We start from the raw sequence: 21,377 nt of genomic DNA on the forward strand, positions 1-21,377 counted from the left end.
ACGAACAATTCTTTACCTTGAGGCTTCTGTGAATTCACATTTATTGTAAACCTATTTTAACCATTGTCTTTTAAAGCATGAAATCACTTTATGAAATACACTGCTGTATAAAAGAAAACTATACTATTCTAACCTATCACACTCTCCCCCACTTGAAAAATGTCGTCTCGACATTGTACCAAAAAGAAATTTCTTCAGAGTCCATGTTTACTCATTAGTCCGTCAACAGAAGAGCAAACCATCCACAGGTTGGAACTGAAGACTATAGTCCATAAACAGTCCATTTTCTGCATTCATAATCCAAAAGGAACAAACGTAGTTTTGACGACAGTCTCTCGTACTAGGTCGTCCATGGCAAAAAATGTCAACTCAAGTTTGTTGTAATCCATACATACCAAACGGCTGGGCGTAGTATGGCTGTAGAGCTGGAAACCATGGCACCAAACCTGGACACACAGGATGCAGTGATGGGGCAGGCTGGACACTGAAGCAGGATGGAGTGCCCAGGTGGTCGTAGGTCATCCGTCTCGGCGGGTGTCTCTCTCGTTGAGGTCGCTGGGGCGATGGCTCCTCTGGTCCCTCAGGAGCAGCAGGCGATGGAGGGGCCGGTGGATCACCATCCGCAGAATCCGTCTCCTCACTGGTTGTCTCCACAGCAACAGGGTCAGGAACGTCGCGTTGGTCTCCACCAGGGGGCTCTGGCGATGCGGCAGGTGCTGGTTCTGGAAGCTGATGTCTCACCGCCGGAGGTTCTCTCAATATTTCAACGGAAGAGTCTGATGGCTGGAACACAGGATGCTGAGGTGGTGCATAGTAAAAGCTGTACTCATCACCACTCTCCTCATTGTCAGACACAGGGTTGTCTCGAGCAGGTTTGCTTCTGTTTTTGTGTTTTGCAGCATTGTCTTTATCAGGGTCACGTTCAAAAGGTAAGTGGTCACATGACATGAGTAAGTTTCTGTGTAGCACTCTAGAGCGTCCTTTGCCTCTCTCTGGTCTTACTTCATAGATTGGGAGATCTGGACCCATTTGTCTGACTACTGTGTGAATAGTGTCTTCCCAATAGTCTCTTAGTTTCCCTGGGCCTCCCCTTGGTGACAGGTTTTTGACCAAAACTCTCTCGCCAGGCTGTAACACAGAACTCCTCACTTTGGTGTCATAATGTCTTTTGCTTTTATCAGCAGCTTTCTTGGCATTTTCATTTGCTATGGCATATGCTTCTTCCATGCCTTTTCTCCATTTTTCAACATAGTCTCTGTGGTCATGAAAACTTGAATCCGAATACAGTCCAAAGAGCATGTCAACTGGTAATCTGGGTGACCGTCCAAACAGTAGATAAAAGGGGGAATAACCAGTTACTTCACAGCGTGTACAGTTATACGAGTACATCAACTTGTTGATCGATTCCTTCCAGTTCGACTTTTGTGTTTCCGTTAGCGTCTTAAGCATTTGTAACAATGTCCTGTTCATACGCTCAGCTTTGCCATTCCCCATTGGATGATAGGGCGTCGTTCTAGAGCCTGCTATGCCACTGAGTTTCTTGAGCTGCGTGAATAGCTGATTTTCAAATTCACCGCCTTGGTCGTGGTGAATGCGAGAAGGAAAACCAAATTTCAGGGCATAGTCGTTGAATACAAGGTTTGCTGCAGTTTTCCCTGACTTTGACGTTGTGGCATAGGCTTGTGCAAAGCGTGTGAAGTGGTCAACTATCACTAAAATATATTCATAACCGCCTTTGCATTTGTCAAGATGTAAAAAGTCTATACACACAAGTTCAAACGGCTGTGTGGTTACAATATTGGATAAAGGTGCTCTTGTGTCACGACTGGGCTTTTTCTGTTTGACACAGGAACAAACTTTGGTCACATAATGCTCAATGTCTGACTGCATGTATGGCCAAAAGAAGCGATCACGTACTAGGGAAACTGTGCGGTCAACTCCTTGATGACCCAGGTTGTTGTGCAGTTCTTCAAACACTGTCTTTATGAACTGTTCTGGCAGGACTAATTGTTTGCGGGCAACTGTGGTTCTGTATAGGAGACCATCACTGTCTAGTACTAGCTTGTCCCATTCTCTGAGCAGACATTTGGTTTTTGGACTGAATGTTTTCAGCTCTTTGGTCAGTGGCTTTGAACCTGACTGTTTACACTGTAATACAGGGCCTATAACAGGATCAGTCTTTTGTGCTTGGCTTAACTGTCCTTTCGGTATGGGTGTGAATGATGCTTCAGCTGGCTCACCTTGTGCTGTGACCAACATGGCTGTTACTGACAATGTCCATGTGGCCGGAGTGTCATTTTGCACCTCAATGGCTTGAATAGCAGCTGAAATAGAGTCAGGTGCAAGTTCTACTGAACAGTCTCTCATTAATGTCTCTACATCTAGAGGCATTCTGGATAAAGCATCAGCATCACCATTTTCCTTTCCTGGTTTGTACTTAATAGTGAAGTGAAAGTCAGCAAGCTCAGCAACCCATCTAGAAGTTGTTGCGTTAAGTTTAGCAGTGGACAAAATGTATGTTAGCGGGTTGTTGTCAGTAAACACAGTGAATGTTGGGGCATAGTATAAATAGTCTCTAAATTTGTCAGTGATAGCCCACTTCAAAGCTAAAAACTCTAGCTTGCCTGCGTGAAAATGGTAGTTCTTTTCAGCTGCTGTTAATGTGCGGGAGCCATAAGCAATAACTCGCAGCTTACCAGTTTGTCTTTGGTACAACACTGCACCTAGTCCCTTGTGTGAGGCGTCAGTGTGTACGATGAACGGCTGAGTGAACTCCGGGAAGCCGAGCACCGGTGGGTTGAGCAAACAGTCTATTAGTTCCTCGAGTGCACTTTGGTGTTGATCAGTCCACAATATTTGAGTTGTTGAGGGCACAACTGGACTGGATTTCTTCTGTTTTCTCTTTGTCACTTTTAAGTTGTCTGTGTCTTTTTCGGCTTTCAACAGTTCATACAGACAGCTTGCTTTTCTGGAAAAGTCTTTTATGTACTGTCTATAGTATGACAGAAGGCCTAACATTTTTCTGAGCTGCCCAATGTTTTGTGGGTTGATGTCTTTGAGTGCTCTTACTGCGTCAAAATCTGCGGGATCAACTTTACTGCCCTCAGCTGACACTATTCTGCCTAAATAGCGTACTTCAGCTTTAAAGATGTCACACTTACTTGGCTTAAGTTTGATACCAACGTTTCTTAGCCGCTGGAGAACTTTTCTCACATCCTCCACATGATCATTGAAGGTTTTGCTGTAGACTAATGTGTCATCCAGGTACGGGATGCATATGTTGTCACGAAGTCCCTCCAAGCACTCTTCCATACAGCGTTGAAATGCTGCAGGAGCATTCATCAGTCCAAAGGGGATGCGTATCCACTCATAGAGTCCCCAGGGGGTCACAAAGGCAGTGAGTGGCCGGCTTTCCTCTGACATGAACCCCTGGTGGTACGCTTTTCCCTGATCCAACAGTGAAAACCAAGAGTTTCCACCTAAACTGTCCATAATGTCCTGAACACGAGGGATTGGCTGGCGGTCAGGATGAGTTTTTCTATTCAAGTCCCTGTAGTCTATGCACAGTCTTAAAGTTCCATCCTTTTTTCTAACACACACAACTGGTGAGGAGTATGACGAGTTTGACTTTTTGACCCAGCCTTGTGCTATTAGATCATGTAAGTAACTTTTCATCTCTTGATAGAGTGGGCGTGGCACTGACATATATGCGCGTTTAACAGGCTCATTGTCTTTGAGTGAAATAGTCATTTTCAAGTCTTCAATACAGCCTATGTCATTGTCCGTTTTAGAGAAAGACTCACACTCATCTCTGAGCATTTGCTGCACGATTACTCTCCGTTCTTCACTGAGATGGCTGAGATCTACAGGTGGGTGCCAACTTTCACTAGAGCTACAGGGTGACTGTGTATCTGTGGGAGTAACTGAAGCTACAGTAGCTTTTTCAAACACCTGAGCAGGTAAGATGGAGGTAATAGTCTGCACTGTGCCCACTACTGTACGGCCTAACAGGACAATATCATGATCAGTTGGATTAGAGACATCAACACTTATGATAGGTAGCTTACCCTTTTTAACTTTAACCAAAGTGTCAAAGAACTCTAAATCATCTGGCCACTGCGGATTTAAATCTGGCTCAAACAACATAGTCATGTCTTCTTTAAATGGCTGTGCAGCTAGACGGCACTCAACAGGAATGTGACTTCGTTTTGGTACAGTAATACAGTCTCTCTTAGTTTTGACTTCAAACTCATCTACGGTATCTGCGCTGACAGCCTGAATGAAAGCTTTCACCTTGTTCCTTTTGAGGCTGGGGAATGCTTTTTTCACTGTGCTGTATACTTTTGCCTTTTCGGTCTTATTCAGGAGGTATTCAATGACATTGTAACCTATAATGGGGTGTGACAAGTAAAAACCTTTCATTACCAGCATGGGGATGATTATTCTCTCAGGTGGTTCAGCTCCGGAAATGAGTTGAAAAGTCGTCTCGATCCACCCGAGGTACGGCATGTTGGTTCCATTGGCTGCATTCAAACTCAGTTGAGTTGAGTCCATGAGCTCTGCAACATCTCTCAATTTTATATGTGGCAAATAGTCCTCTTTCCATCTCTCGTTGATGATTGACACTTGTGAGCCTGAATCCCACAGAGCCTGGAGTCTGTGGCCATCCAGGAGACACTCGACCAGGCATTGTCTGCCCACCAGAGATGTGACTTTGTGAGTGGTGTTTACCTGGGCTGGTGGCAATGGAATATGGACAGTTTTATTTTCATGGTTTGTCTTTAACTCAATGCATTGTCTCTTGTGTTCATTCCAATGTTGCTTCTGGCATGTTCTTGAACAATAAAGTGTCTTTTTGCATGTTGAACACTGCCGCAGTGTATTATTTGTATGTTCTTGTTTACAGTTGGTACATTGTTGGGACTTGTGGTGGGCGATGGTTAACACTCGTCCCTTGGTGGTAACCATTGCCCGTTTAAATGTCTCTCTTGTTGTTGTCTTGTACCTCTGTTTCTGCATCCAGCTTGAAAGTGTTCTCCACTTCCACAGAAGTAGCAGTGTGTGCAGCGCTCGCTGGCTCCGGTTTGCTGGCAGGCGTGGCACCTCCTCTCACGACGAGCTGGACAACTTTGGTAGTGCTGCGCTGGATACTGAGGGGGTGGTGGTCTTTGGCGGGGACCCTGATAGCTATAAAACTGCATCTGCGGGTCTCTATCATACTGCATAGCTGGTGGAGGGGCATATGACTGAAGACTAGTCACTGGCTGCTGTAATGTCTCTTTAATTTGCGCTATCTCTGCACTGAGACCTTTAAGGGAGGCTACACCTATCTTAAGCTCTGCTAGTTCAGTAAACAGTTCAGAAGGAAATTTAGGCTTGACCTCTTTCACTGGATTCCTGACGGGCACTGTGTCATTTAACTCAACTGCACTCACACTTGTAGCTGACTGTGAGGCTAAACACCTTTTCTTGTTTTTTCTCTCGGTTTCATTAGCACAAGCCATATTTAACCTCTCTAGCAAGATCTCATCTGGGGTCCCAGGGTCTAACAATAGTGGTTGCATGTCTATTCTGACACTGTCACTCTGAAAGCCTGTAAGTATTGTGTGTAAGCACATACGCTGAACAAGAGCTGGGTCATACTTAAGCCCTGATTCTGACTCTTGTGAAGCAAACAATACTTTCTGTTTCAAATCTAGGACTCTCATAAGGAAAGTTTGTGCGGTCTCTTTGGGGTTCTGTACCTCTGAAGCAAGTTGTTTATAGAGTTCAGTGGCACTCTTCTCTTGGAAATGTGAGCGGAGAATGCGACGTAGAGTGGGCAAAGTAAGCTGGGCCTTTCCCTCCAGGTAGCTGCGTAGTTGTAGGCCTGGCAGAATGGCTCTAATGACAGAATCTACAATGTCCAGCTCTGAGTAGCCTCTGCTCAGTCCGTTTTCAATCTGGTGAGCAAGACTGGAAAATGTCAGTTTATCCTTTTGGCCCGGCTCGCCTATCTGGCCTGATATTTTAAAGTCCTTTTGCCAGTAGGGGCTTTGTTGCTTGTGATCAGGCACACTACTCACAGGGTGGTTACTTGTTTGAAACTGGAGTTGAGCCGCTGTGTTGTTGACTACCTTAACTGTCTCTGTTACCAGTGAAGTAGCAGTTGCTTGGTCTGTGTGCCCTGAATCACCTCTTTCATTTGTATCTTGGTCTTCATTTTCAGCTTTTATTATTTCAGCAATCTCGTCATTCAACAACAGTAGTTCTGACATTCCTTGATCCTCAAGTTCTTCCATTTCATCTCTTCCAATGTGCATCTGGATATGTGTTAGCAGAGACAGGCGTGTTCTTGTGCTGGCCTTTATTTTGTCTGCTATACCCAAGTACTCACAGATGGTCACTAAATGGTCTTTGGGCAAGGTGTGCACTTCACGCACAATTTGTTCTTGTAGTTGTTCCAGCATCGACATTGTGGCAGTAGACAGGAGGAACTTTTGCAGGTACAGGTGACGCTGAGGTGTATGGTCTTTGCAGCTCCTGATGATCTCTGGTTGGCCTCAGGACGCGTAGACTAGAACACAGCTGCCAGCTCTCCTTTACCACAAACCCCTCCTCGCTGTAGTCTGCCTGAGTAGTGTGGGGGGATTTAGCTGGTTTAAACTGCGGTGCACAGACTGTGTACACCAGACATCTAAACAGCCATCTCAGCGGTGCCTCCAAATGTTGCACCCCTGAAAACAGGAGAAATAATCACGAGAGTGATTTGTACTTGTTTCTCTCTTGCAGGGGTTTATTGCAATGAAGTTAACACACTTGTATCAACATTTCAAATGTCCGACCTTGGAACAACAACATTGACCAAATAATTTCACATATAATATACAACAAATATCAAAATAGTCTTCCACCACATTGTCTGTACTGGCCCACAATGGCGGAGCGCAGGTTCATGGGCACAGAAAACGTGGTGTCCCTACTCTCAAAATATACACACAAAAACTTAACTTAGCTTAGTTAAAATAACTTGGTTCAATGCAAAACGTCTCAATTACGGGTGACAAGTGCAAAACGTCTCAATTACAGGTGACAAGAAAACAACAATTGGTAACGTTTACCTGAAAACAGGAGAAATAATCACGAGAGTGATTTGTACTTGTTTCTCTCTTGCAGGGGTTTATTGCAATGAGCAGAAACAACACGGAAATCCCCTAGTGGCGGGTAAAAGACATAAGCAATCGATAAAGAACACAGGATTCAGGCATTCTGGCTGATAACCGATAATATGACTGAAATGACCTGAAAACAAAACGACATACTTATCTAACATGAAAAATAACGAACAATTCTTTACCTTGAGGCTTCTGTGAATTCACATTTATTGTAAACCTATTTTAACCATTGTCTTTTAAAGCATGAAATCACTTTATGAAATACACTGCTGTATAAAAGAAAACTATACTATTCTAACCTATCACACTAAACAACAATTGGTAACGTTTACCTGAAAACAGGAGAAATAATCACGAGAGTGATTTGTACTTGTTTCTCTCTTGCAGGGGTTTATTGCAATGAGCAGAAACAACACGGAAATCCCCTAGTGGCGGGTAAAAGACATAAGCAATCGATAAAGAACACAGGATTCAGGCATTCTGGCTGATAACCGATAATATGACTGAAATGACCTGAAAACAAAACGACATACTTATCTAACATGAAAAATAACGAACAATTCTTTACCTTGAGGCTTCTGTGAATTCACATTTATTGTAAACCTATTTTAACCATTGTCTTTTAAAGCATGAAATCACTTTATGAAATACACTGCTGTATAAAAGAAAACTATACTATTCTAACCTATCACACATGACCACCCGTTGTGTTCATCTGGATCTGCTCTATAATATGGACACAGATGCCTTTCTTATGGCTCTGAGACGGTTTGTGGCTCGACGTGGAACTCCATTTGAACTTCTCTGTGACCATGGAACCAACTTTCGAGGGGGTGATAGAGAGCTGCAGGATGCCTTCAGCACCATGAGTCTAGACCTCCAAACACAACTGGCCAAGCAGAAGGTCAGGTTCAAATACAATCCCCCTAACGCACCACATTTCGGAGGTATGTGGGAACGTAAAATCCGCTCAGTCAAAGCTGTTCTCCATACAACAGTAGGAGTTCAAACACTGACAGAGGAAGTCTTCAGGACACTCCTGACAGAGGTTGAGGCAATACTGAATTCCAAACCGTTGGGATATGTCTCTTCTGATGTGGCCGATCCTGATTCCGTCACCCAAAACTAACTGTTCATGGGGTGGCCGGACACTTCACTGCCGCAGGTCGTCTATCCCAAGTCGGAGTTGCTGAGTCGGCGGAGATGGCGTCACTCCCAGGTACTGGCAGATCAATTCTGGAACGGCTTCATTAAGAAGTACCTGCCCAGCCTTCAGTTAAGACAAAAGTAGATGAAAGACACTGAAGACCTTCAGCCTGGATCCACCGTGATGATCGTGGACCACCAACTCCCCCAAGCACTCTGGCCTGTAGGCCGGGTTGAGACCACCTATCCTGGAGCAGATGGCCACATACGAGCAGCGGAAATCCAGGTCAAGGACAGACGCTACCATCGACCAGTTGCTCGCCTTGTCAGGCTGCTTGCTATTCCTGATGACGATAACCAGCAAGCACCTCTTCCATAGATAACACTGTCTACAGGACATACATTCACCCAATGAATGTAGGGGCGGCTGTAAAAGAGAGTGGATAAGAGGCATGCTTTGGCCAACCATGGGACACCACACATATACATAGACAAACCAAAGCTATTACAGTAAAATAAATGAAAGAATGCCTGTGCCTCATCTTCTAGTGTTCTTACCTACACTCCATGGTGACAACTAAAACCCAACATTGAGCCAACACACAACCTCCCCAACATTAATAGTTGATGACTTGAAAATTATACTGACTGTCATTTGCATCGACTATTTAGGAAAATCAGAGAAATATATAATTTGCATAATAATTTGAAACGCAGTGTAGTGTTGTCACCAAAACCTGTACTCAATAATAAAAACGGTACAATACCAGAATTTCAGAAGTATTGGGTTGCAGAGTCGGACGCTGACAAGCTTAGTGTTGCCAAAAAATCTCACCAGAAATCGCTAGTGGCTCTCTGAAAAGTCGCAAGATTTGTTGCTATATGAGATTTTTTGTTACTAGGGAAGGAGAAAAATTGCTAAATCTAGCGACAAAGTCATAAAATTGCCAACACTGGACAAGCAGCTAATGCTACAGGGGCTGGTTAATGTAATAGTCTAATAGCTAATGTCATATTGCACATACTTTCGTCCTATTTCCCCTAAAGCAATAAGGCTTAAAGAGATCTTCCACTCATAATGTTCTAAATGGCATAAATGCTGCCAATTAATAATTGATGTAACAACGTATTGTAAATGGTCAGTAGCCTATCGATTAAGAAACTCGAAAGCATGTGCACTGTCTGCTTCATTTGATCTTGATAGACTAAGCATTCTGTAGCAAATAATAACAATAAACCCACTATTTATTAATTAAAACTACTTCAGCATAATAATGCACTTAAAATACAAACGTGAGCAAAGGCAGCAATCGCTATCGAATCAACAGACGTGCAATTTAGCTAGCCCGGGGAAGAATACAAACAACGAAAATCACCAGTTAACTTAATTTAAATGAGCAAGAACTATAGACGAATACAATAACAGGCTTAAATGAACTGACAACATAAGTTATACGACTTACAGTTCTTACATTGCAACACATGCAATCTCAAACTGCGGTGTGAAGCGCGTGTCCGTGCTATACTCCGACATGCACTCTAACAATCACTGCTGATAGACGGCCTACAATTTTGTACAGCCCTATTTCTGATACCGTGGCGGCAGAAATGTAGCCATGGCGGGACACCACGGCAAAATCAACATAGAGGAAACAATTGCAAACAATTGCAAACAATTTGCAAACATCACCGTTCATGTCGTTTATGGTTTGCAGCATACTGAAAATGCAATACCTAATAATGTGGCAGACAAAAGGAGAGGGCACAACAGGGTTAAAACATTTTTACAGAGACTTTTAGATTACATAGTTTGCCGAAATTTGTGTTTTGGAGTTTGGGATGTATATTTACATTTTGTGCTTATAGCGCGACCAGAATTTCAAGAGCCCCATGAAGTGTGTCCACTCTTTCTATTTATAAATTATGTTCAAGATTCATATTTTTGAGCTCTACAAATGATCTCCAAGTCATCTGCTGAGTTCTCAAGGTCTACACTCAGTCCACACACACTTTTTGCCTTTAGGCCTACATGCATTGTGATTGAATTAATGTTCTGTTGTTGTCATAAGTAGGCTACAGCCATATTGTAGGTGACTGTTACTGTCAACAAATGAGAGTTCTTCACTAACCTATCTTTTTTTTTTTTTTTTGCTTCGGTATCGAAAATGGTAGAGTATGGAGCTAAAACAGGGACAGAAAACTGAGGTATTAAAAATAGAAATTGGCACTGAAAAATGTTCAACTGAAACAAAAAAATCTCTCAATACGATTTTATTTTGATATTTTTATGCATCATGATGCAATTTCAATCTTTACACTTTTTCTTAATTTCATTTTTTTTCTCAATCACAGTTTTTTTTTACGCTGTCAGGATTTTTACAATGTCACTGGTTTTCAGTTTCAACTTTCTGGTTTTCAGTTTCAACTTTCTGTCACTGTTTTGGCGTAGAGGGGAGGGGCTTGAGGGGAGGGGCTTGAGGGGAGGGAGTGACTGTGCGCGCCCCTCCACCAGAGTCCGTCATCCTCAGTGCAGCTTGCTTCCACAAGTTCACCTGCAGCCACCAAATCTCAAGTGAGTCTGTATACTTCTGCCAAAACAGCACAACGTCCATTAAAAGCTAACATTAAACCTGCCCGCTTCTATTAAAAAAAAAAAAAAAAACTGCAGAAGTAAACAGACTTACTTGAGATTTAGTGGCTGCAGGTGTATCAGTACCAGCTGTAATATAGAGTAGTATATAGAGAATGTTTTAATATGTTTATCCTCCGTGTGTGTTTTCCCTCATCTCCAGTTGTCCAAAGGTGGGCTGCAACAACACAGACGTGAGGAAGGAGGATTTGATCTTGGATACCATGATGAAGAGGATGATTCAGAAAAAGCAGAACTCAAAGACATGAAATGTGATTCCTGGAATGTTTATTTTATTAAAAGTTTCAACATTGGAGACTGTTCTGTTTGTAACATAAGTATCTTTTTCTTTTTTTACAATGTAAATTAGATTTCTGTTTTCAAGGGAGAAACAAAGTTGTGTCCTTAAAATAAAGTTCCTAATTAAAGAAGCAACTCATTTCACTCCACACAAAAAAGTTGTGTGTGGAACTTATCAGTAACTAACCTTTGTATTAGTCCGTAGAGATTGCAGTTAGCAAATGTGACCACTGGATGGTAGTGTCTTAATAGGTTTGTATCTGATATGTCAAATTAGTCATAATTAATAATTAGTCAATTATTTCTAACAGAAAATATTCATGTAATTATTAAAATGTGAAACGATGGCTCGAGTTATGCTTTATTACCATTTAATGAATACAACAGATATTTTGTGAATGAAATCTAGGAATCCACTTGTCTGATTTAAATCTCTCTCCTTCTGACCCATTCAGATTTTTTATCCAACATTTAAAAAAATAAGCCGATTGTTGAGATGAATCTAGGTGAAGCTAATCTTTTAACAATCTTACAATAGTGTTATGATTTCAGCTGCCTTCCTCTCTTTTTAGAAAAGGAATGTTATGCCACACCAATCGCAGCCTAAGATAGTTGGCAGTCAAGACTCTTAAAATGATTAGTCATTCATTCCTATTTTCTGGGTCACTTTGAATTAGGTTCTGCCAGTTGCCAAACTACATTAAGTTTGAGCTGGGAAAATGGCAGCCTGAAGAATTTATTTTGGATAAACTATCCCAAAACATGTGCCCATAACATCAGCCCCATTCCTCTGTATCTGGGTGGGGTTTTTAGGCTGCTGGTTCATGTCAGGGTTGGGAGAAAGTGAAGGAATGTATTTCAGAACAAAAGAAATGACGTAGGACGTTTCTATCTTCCCCACTATTCCCTCCTGCTTTTCTTCCTCTTTCCCAACCCCCGCTCCCCAACCCTCCCCTCCTTTTGGTCTTGTTAACCTCATCATTGACTTGCACCACTACCCTTGACACCACTGGAATGCAATAGATAGCATGTGCTGTGGGAGTATCTGCTGACCTTGAGGTGTTGTTGTGTGCTGTTCCACCTGGTAGCTGTGTGTACAATAAACTTCTAGCATGTTCAGTTACTGGTATATGTCAGTTGTGACAGTCTTTTTTCCCATGAGCCTCATGTGACACCTGGCACATCACAACCTGTGCTGGTCTGTTCTGGTTAGGTTAAGTCGAACTGAGGCTCAGAAACAACACAATTTCAATATAGTATTAATAAGTAGTATCAATTAATTAAAGTGTTTGAAGAAATGGGGTAAACGCTTTTCTTTAAGTGTACTTCACATGTACAATCATGTACATAGCAATACTGATAGTAAAAGCAGTGTAGGTACATGGGAACTGCTATGTAATACATGGTATTAAAGGTTAGCCCAGGTGAGGCCCAAATGCAGCAGCCTGGGTTAGATTCTGGCTCGGGCCAATTCTGCATGTCTTCCCTTTTCTCTCTCCCATACATTTCCTGTCTGACTATGACTGTCACTGTGCAAAAAGGCAAAACAATGAAAGGTAAAAAGGTTAGCAGGATAGAGTATTACAAAAAATGTAAGACGGCACTACAAAAGGAGGTGTGTAAACAATATTAACAACCACTTACCCCCGGAGAGAGTTACTATGTAATTATATTGTTACTACTATGGAAGTTTGTGTACATATATGTAAGTACACATACATGTATGTACACATACAATACATGACGTGTTTCTAAAATTCAGCTCTGACAACCTGCCACATAGACTTGATCAGTGTGACAGAAATTAAGATTATACCTCTGCTTGAGGTATAATCTTAAACCGCCATGCTTGACACATTGTGGTCACACTGGCAGCAGAACCTTTGTTCCCATTGTTCAGAGCAACAAAATATGTCTGACTGAAACCATAGCTTCCTGCAAAATTGGCAAAATGTACAATTTTGTACATTATGTACAATTATACTGTGAAAGTTTGAGTTCAATTATGAGTTATTAAGAAGTCTGTTGTGAACACAAATCACAGACACAAAGAAGGAATATGAAACTCAATGTTCACAAAGATGTTTTGACAAACAAAGCTTGTTTGACCAATATACACAAAAGCTTTTATTCTGAAATGGCCCAGTGAAGTGGGGACTTTTGGGCAGTTCTGGCTGGATCGGGTTATTAGTTTAGGGCTCCCGGCACTATGCTTAGTTTAGGGCTCCAGGCACTATGCTCCCTTTATACTGCCCTGTAATCCAGTGTGATCTGTTGTCCCAGCAACAGAGGCACCTACTGTTCCCTGTGTAGCTCCACAACTCTGGGATAAAAGTGCAGAGGATATGCAAATGAACCTCCAAGGTCCAATAGGATATCCTCAGAAATGGAAGGAGAGTGTAGACAACTGGTTTCATTCCATTCCGGAGAAACTCCTTCAATGTGAAAGGCCGCTGTAGAATTCATTTAGTGCTCAAACAACTGCTGGAAGTAATCAAAAAATCTTTAAATTTTATATTTATCTGAAAGAAGAGGATGTAATCTTTAATATTTTATCTAGGAGTTTATTACAAGGGGGAAGGCAAAGTAGACTTGTGTCCATTCCACAGTGTTCCATAACAGTTTCCCAAGGAGTGGTCAGAGAACACCATATGCTGGCTACTCAACGTACCATGCACAGAATATGGGTGTGAATGATAAACTGCTTAACCCTTATCTGTACACATTAATATTAGTCCCTGCAAAGTGACCATAAAATGTGTTCTGAGTTTGTCACACCACAGGAAAATGTGTTCCTACCCACCCAGCCAAATTTGAATGATTAAAAAAAACAGCAAGTAACTAAAATAAGTTATAAAAATCTAGAAAGAATTTGCTATTTTCTCAGACGATGGGGGCATGTCCACTGAGGTTGCTGAAACCACGCCCACTCACGTGAAAGGTGCTCCTGTCTCAACTGTCAAATACTGCTACAAGAAATAGGTTAGACCAGGGGTTCTCAAACTTTTTGGGGCCAGGGATCCCTTACAGGGGAGAACATTTTCCAAGGACCCCCCCATAATCATAACACCCATTCAGCATACCCTTTGTGCTCTTAAATGGACACAATATGCTTGTTGTATTGGTGCAAATGATCCCCATCTGTAGATTATTATATATTTTTCACCTTTTAATGATACAGCCCAATTGATGGCAAATTATTTTGGACCCCTCCCGTTTTGGTTCGCGGACCCCACTTTGAGAACCACTGCGTTAGACTATACAACAAAAACTCTACAACAAAAATGGATACTCAGCAGGATTGGCTTTACACAGCCGTATAAATTTGAGCCTCCAGAGCCAGAATCACATTCAGAGGACATGGACCGGCTACCCGGTAATTAATCCCATCCTTCTCGGTCTGCAACCGAATGGTAATTTTTAATCTCCCTTTTATGCAAGTTAACAACAGCATACACTCTAGTTACTATTGGACCAAAATAAAAAGTATAGCCTACGTTTAGTCCTGGGAGCAATCGCATCAAATCGCATCAAACCCTCAAGTAAAGTTCCCATCAAGATGTTTCCCAATAGCTTTGTCAACATTCAGAGCACATCTTTAGTGTGTTCGGTTAACATTTCTGGCCGATGCCATAAGATTTGTTCCCTTTCGGCCAACTTACCAACTAAATAGAATAAATAGGTTAGTCTTGGCCTTTGCATTGTGCTCAGATTTTCTTAGATTAAGCTGGTAAACCGTGAATGCTGCCTGGTAAGTGGGGTATCCCATCCCCCATCCTAAAGACCATTCAATCAATTCATGTAATCAATTACATGAATGTTTCAAACGAAACAGCGTTCTTCCAGAACCAGGGTGCTGCATGAAACAACACAGAAATACATGAGACTACATAGAACTAAATAAGACCTACACATTTTTACAGTGCACGTACAAACGTGAGCAACAGGACAATATAGACTGGACAAGACACAGTGCAGTGCCGACCAGTAGCCTTCACAATTCTAGTGATGAGCCACTTGCTTTAAAACCGGTTTGGAGCGTGTGACGAGCAGTCAGTATGCGGTGAATAGCATAACAAAGATGTGGTTTTAGTAGCCAAAGTGGGGGCGGATTGAGCATTTCGCTGATGGCCCTATTCACAGAGCGCCTCCTTAGTGTTTTCACTGGGGCAAATGTAGCCTCACAGGACAGTTGTAAGTTACAGTGGTAAATAAAATAGTCTGCATCAAAGGGGTGTGTTCACACTTTGGTTTGATGAAAACGAACTTTGATGCAATTGCTCTGTTAGCAAACCAGGACCAAATGTAGGCTATAGCCAAATTTTTGGTCCGGACCAAGAGATCCAAGGGTGCTTTCACACCTATTAGTCTGTTTGCTTGGTCCGAATCAGTAAATGAGTTGCTACTTTGTTGCATTTCTTATTAGGTCCGGTTAGTGTTCACACGGTCCTGTTTTAAACGAACCAACGTGTGTAAAAAAGCAATGACGTTTGTAAAAAACAATGACACGCGGTCGTACAGAAAATGTGTGAGGGAAAATCACTTCCTTGTCACGAACAACAATGGAGCAACAGCAGCGTATTGCGATTGCAATACTATCTTTAATTGTTATTATTTGGTGTTGCACGCCACGGTTTTTGGGTTGTTCGTTGGTCTTTTACTCAGGATTATATCCAGGTTATCAAACCATGGGAATTATATTTTTTTCGTCCGACTTTTCCGTCCGACTTTTCCGTCCGACTTTTCCATAGAACATCACGCACTTTTAGTTTTTTTTTTTTTTACTTTCAACCAACATTGGTCCACTGTGCAATGATGACCCTTTATTTCAGTATATAACTAAATAATTGAAATACCTCGCTACTATTATGTGTCTCCAAGTATCTCTGCAATATCATCAGCCCATATTTGCCGAAGAGCCTTCACTTCATCATTGTTTTCCCTCAACTAATTTCGCTGCTAATGAATGGCACGGCTGTCTCCGCCAAGTGTCAATTCCTTTTTCAACCCACAATGCACTACATTTTGGTTTGCTTCCTGGAATAGGTCAATATTAAGTCTGATTACGTTCAGACCTAAAGCGAACCGAACCATGGTTCACTTCGAACCGGACCGAGTCCCGTCTTTTTAGGGGGACCATGGTTCGGTTGTTTGGTCCGCACCATAGTTCGAATGCGTGTTCTCACCTCTCCAAACGAACCGGACTTTCAGAGAAAATGGACCATGGTCCGATTGAAACGGACCAAACATGTCAGGTGTGAAAGCACCCTCAGTGGCCAATTTAACCCCTAGCATCGCGTGGATTTTTCGCTAGCGTCCAGCTTCGTTCCTCTGTGGACACTTTAGAGAAGTTTGAAATGCTGTTTATGGCAGTAGATAGTATTTTGTTGGGGCCTGTTTGCAGTTCACTTTAAAGTTTTTGGTAAGCCTTCCTTTTACAGTCCCTTAAGTACTAGATATTTACATAGAAAGTAAAGGGTATGTTTTGTGTTTTATTGGGTATTACCGATTGGTACCAAGGTGGTAAATACCTCGATAATTCGAAGTATTTACCCATTAACTAAATACTAACGTGCTGATCATTACTGGGTATGTTTTCTGTATTATTGGGTATTACCGATTGGTACCAAGGTGGTAAATACCTAGATAATTCAAAGTATTTACCCATTAACTAAATACTAACGTGCTGGTTATTACTGGGTAATTTTCACTGGTCCTAATTAGGTAAAGACAGAAGACAAAACTTAGTATTTACCTGGAAACGTATAAATATTACTATTTAAATACCGCTGGTAGTAAGTTGGTAACTACGGGAGATATATATGGTAAATTATAATGTGTTATTGGGTAAATACCACTGCTACTAAGTAGGTAAAGACGGCCAAGCTCCAGCAGAATTACGAACAAAATACTCTACTATTACCCTGCAGTTACCTACGATTTATGTCGGTAACAGTCCACGTCTAATGAGAATATAAGATAGTACTTTACAATAAAATACCTTTTCAGATACATTTATCAATGATGGCCTCATTTACTTGGCTGGTATACCTACCTCCGCGGGAAGAGTTTTCCTCTACTGTCATGGTATATCTTCTTGGATACTGGGTATGTTCTTGCGCATGTTTGGACTATTTACTCAGTAAGTAATCTGAAACTGGACTGTAAAAGGAAGCCGTGTTTGTTTCCATGGTGTTACCAGGCTCTTATCCTTTGTAAGCGAATACCACTTTGTCAACGTTACGCTTAGTGTGAACTTGTACTATACGTTCCAAGGCGATACCAGGTAAAACATGGCTATTTACTCAGTAAGTAATCTGAAACTGGACTGTAAAAGGAAGCCGTGTTTGTTTCTATGGTGTTACCAGGCTCTTACCATACAGTTTGTAAGCGAATACCACTTTGTCAACGTTACCCTTAGTATGAACTTGTACTATACGTTCCAAGGCGATATCAGGTAAAACATGGCTATTTACTCAGTAAGTAATCTGAAACTGGACTGTAAAGGGAAGCCGTGTTTGTTTCCATGGTGTTACCAGGCTCTTACCATACCCTTTGTAAGCGAATACCACTTTGTCAACGTTACCCTTAGTGTGAACTTGTACTATACGTTCCAAGGCGATACCAGGTAAAACATGGCTATTTACTCAGTAAGTAATCTGAAACTGGACTGTAAAAGGAAGCCGTGTTTGTTTCCATGGTGTTACCAGGCTCTTACCATACCCTTTGTAAGCGAATACCACTTTGTCAACGTTACCCTTAGTGTGAACTTGTACTATACGTTCCAAGGCGATACCAGGTAAAACATGGCTATTTACTCAGTAAGTAATCTGAAACTGGACTGTAAAAGGAAGCCGTGTTTGTTTCCATGGTGTTACCAGGCTCTTACCATATCTTTTGTAAGCGAATACCACTTTGTCAACGTTACCCTTAGTATGAACTTGTACTATACGTTCCAAGGCGATATCAGGTAAAACATGGCTATTTATTCAGTAAGTAATCTGAAACTGGACTGTAAAAGGAAGCCGTGTTTGTTTCCATGGTGTTACCAGGCTCTTATCCTTTGTAAGCGAATACCACTTTGTCAACGTTACCCTTAGTGTGAACTTGTACTATACGTTCCAAGGCGATACCAGGTAAAACATGGCTATTTACTCAGTAAGTAATCTGAAACTGGACTGTAAAAGGAAGCCGTGTTTGTTTCCATGGTAAGCGAATACCTACGGTGGCCGACATGTGCAAACGCGCTGCAAATTAAGAAAACACATGCCAATAGACAAAACACAAGCAAATTAAGAAAACAATTTCATGAATTTGGAGTCAGGTGGGAGAGCGGTTAGGGAAGCGGGCTTGTAATCAGAAGGTTGCCAGTTCGATTCCTGGCCGTGCCAGATGACGTTGTGTCTTTGGGCAAGGCACTTCACCCTACTTGCCTCGGGGGAATGTCCCTGTACTTACTGTAAGTCGCTCTGGATAAGAGCGTCTGCTAAATGACTAAATGTAAAATGTAAATTTGACAACACATGCGCAGCATTCAGCAAACGCGCTGCAAATACACACAACACAACCAAATACATAAACGCGTTGCAAAAACGAAAGCACGCAAACCAAAAACGCTGCATCCAGTTTTCACAACTGAAGTTGACCAGGCCTCTAGGGGGAGCGCTAAGTGGAAAATCTTGATTTTCGGCCCCACGGAGCGAGAGAGAGAGACGAGAAGTTTGTTTTGGAAATGGGACCAAAATCGAAGGTGCTCTTTTGAAAAACTGTAAAAGAAGAGGGCCGCATGTAAACATGAAAATAACCTTTTTATGTCGCCTCTTTACTTCGATGTTGGTCCAAACCATAGAGTTAATATTACTAGAGGAAGCAACTTTTGTCTTCCAAGATGGCGTCCCCATTCATTTCTATGAAAAGTGCTCAGTGGCGTAGTGAGGCAAGCGAGAGCGCGAAACTGGACCGCGCCATCTTTCCACTTCCGACTCTTCCGGTCTAGCTTTAAACAGTGGCTATTTTTTCCCTGGCTCCGAGACCTCATGCACGCTTGCAACTAGCTGTACACGTCATACTTTGCGACAACCAGTCGCGAGCATAGATTTATATGGTTGCGAGCGTGTGAGCTAAGGCATTGCAGTGGCAGAATGGGGTACAAGCATTACCCAGCTCCAGGTAAATCGGCTATCGGCCAATGTGAACTTTTGTGCTCGTGCCCTGTTAGTATCCGCGAGCACATTTGCAGACAACGTTTATTGACGTAAGCAAATAAATGGGGTGCTAGTTTACCCCTTTCGGATTGGTTTCAAACTTAGCAAAAATCAGGAAAAATTATTCTATGAAAAAGCTATTAGTATGAGCCAGGTTCGAGAATCAAACAAAAATTATTGGGGGAGATAGTTTTGTAAATGTTGACTGGAGTTAATAGAATAAAAACGACCGGAAGAGCCGGAAGTCTAACAAGAAATGCAATACCACCTACATCCACCGGGGCCGTTGCTTCAAGCCGAGGGGCGAGGGCTTGGTCCAAACTTCTCATATGCTCTCTCTCTTTCGCTCCGTGGGGCGAAAAATGAAGATGTTCCACTTAGCGCTCCCTCTAGAGGCCTGGTCAACTTCCGTTGTGAAAACTGGATGCAGCGTTTTTGGTTTGCGTGCTTTCGTTTTTGCAACGCGTTTATGTATTTGCACCATTTTTGGTTTGTGTGCTTTCGTTTTTGCAACGCGTTTATGTATTTGCAGCGTTTTTGGTTTGCGTGCTTTCGTTTTTGCAACGCGTTTATGTATTTGGTTGTGTTGTGTGTATTTGCAGATTGTTTGCTGAATGCTGCGCATGTGTTGTCAAATTCATGAAATTGTTTTCTTAATTTGCTTGTGTTTTGTCTATTTGCATGTGTTTTCTTAATTTGCAGCGCGTTTGCACATGTCCGCCACCGTAGGTATTCGCTTACAAAGGGTATGGTAAGAGCCTGGTAACAACATGGAAACAAACACGGCTTCCGTTTACAGTCCAGTTTCAGATTACTTACTGAGTAAATAACCATGTTTTACCTGGTATCGCCTTGGAACGTATAGTACAAGTTCACACTAAGGGTAACGTTGACAAAGTGGTATTCGCTTACAAAGGGTATGGTGGGTATGGTAGCCTGGTAACACCATGGAAACATACACGGCTTCCTTTTACAGTCCAGTTTCAGAATACTTACTGAGTAAATAGCCATGTTTTACCTGATATCGCCTTGGAACGTATAGTACAAGTTCATACTAAGGGTAACGTTGACAAAGTGGTATTCGCTTACAAAGGGTATGGTGGGTATGGTAGCCTGGTAACACCATGGAAACATACACGGCTTCCTTTTACAGTCCAGTTTCAGAATACTTACTGAGTAAATAGCCATGTTTTACCTGATATCGCCTTGGAACGTATAGTACAAGTTCATACTAAGGGTAACGTTGACAAAGTGGTATTCGCTTACAAAGGGTATGGTAAGAGCCTGGTAACACCATGGAAACAAACACAGCTTCCTTTTACAGTCCAGTTTCAGATTACTTACTGAGTAAATAGTCCAAACATGCGCAAGAACATACCCAGTATCCAAGAAGATATACCATGACAGTAGAGGAAAACTCTTCCCGTGGAGGTAGGTATACCAGCCAAGTAAATGAGGCCATCATCGATAAATGTATCTGAAAAGGTATTTTATTGTAAAGTACTATCTTATATTCTCATTAGACGTGGACTGTTACCGACATAAACCTTAGGTAACTGCAGGGTAATAGTAGAGTATTTTGTTCGTAATTCTGCTGGAGCTTGGCCGTCTTTACCTACTTAGTAGCAGTGGTATTTACCCAATAACACATTATAATTTACCGTATATATCTCCCGTAGTTACCAACTTACTACCAGCGGTATTTAAATAGTAATATTTATAAGTTTCCAGGTAAATACTAAGTTTTGTCTTCTGTCTTTACCTAATTAGGACCAGTGAAAATTACCCAGTAATAACCAGCACGTTAGTATTTAGTTAATGGGTAAATACTTCGAATTATCTAGGTATTTACCACCTTGGTACCAATCGGTAATACCCAATAATACAGAAAACATACTCAGTAATGATCAGCACGTTAGTATTTAGTTAATGGGTAAATACTTC

General features: G+C 41.8%; 1 protein-coding gene across 1 annotated transcript in view; it reads left to right on the top strand.

The window, feature by feature from the left end:
• Positions 1-12,360, top strand: part of nsmce2 (NSE2 (MMS21) homolog, SMC5-SMC6 complex SUMO ligase) — a 61,894-nt gene extending 49,534 nt beyond the window's left edge. Inside the window, exon 6 of the mRNA XM_062464719.1 lies at positions 11,093-12,360. Coding sequence (XP_062320703.1) covers positions 11,093-11,198 — 106 coding nt within the window. The 3' untranslated portion in view covers positions 11,199-12,360. The remainder of the gene's footprint in view (positions 1-11,092) is intronic.
• The last annotated feature ends 9,017 nt before the right edge of the window (positions 12,361-21,377 follow it).

Source organism: Osmerus eperlanus, chromosome 7 (assembly GCF_963692335.1).
Source record: "Osmerus eperlanus chromosome 7, fOsmEpe2.1, whole genome shotgun sequence".
Lineage (NCBI taxonomy): Eukaryota > Metazoa > Chordata > Actinopteri > Osmeriformes > Osmeridae > Osmerus > Osmerus eperlanus.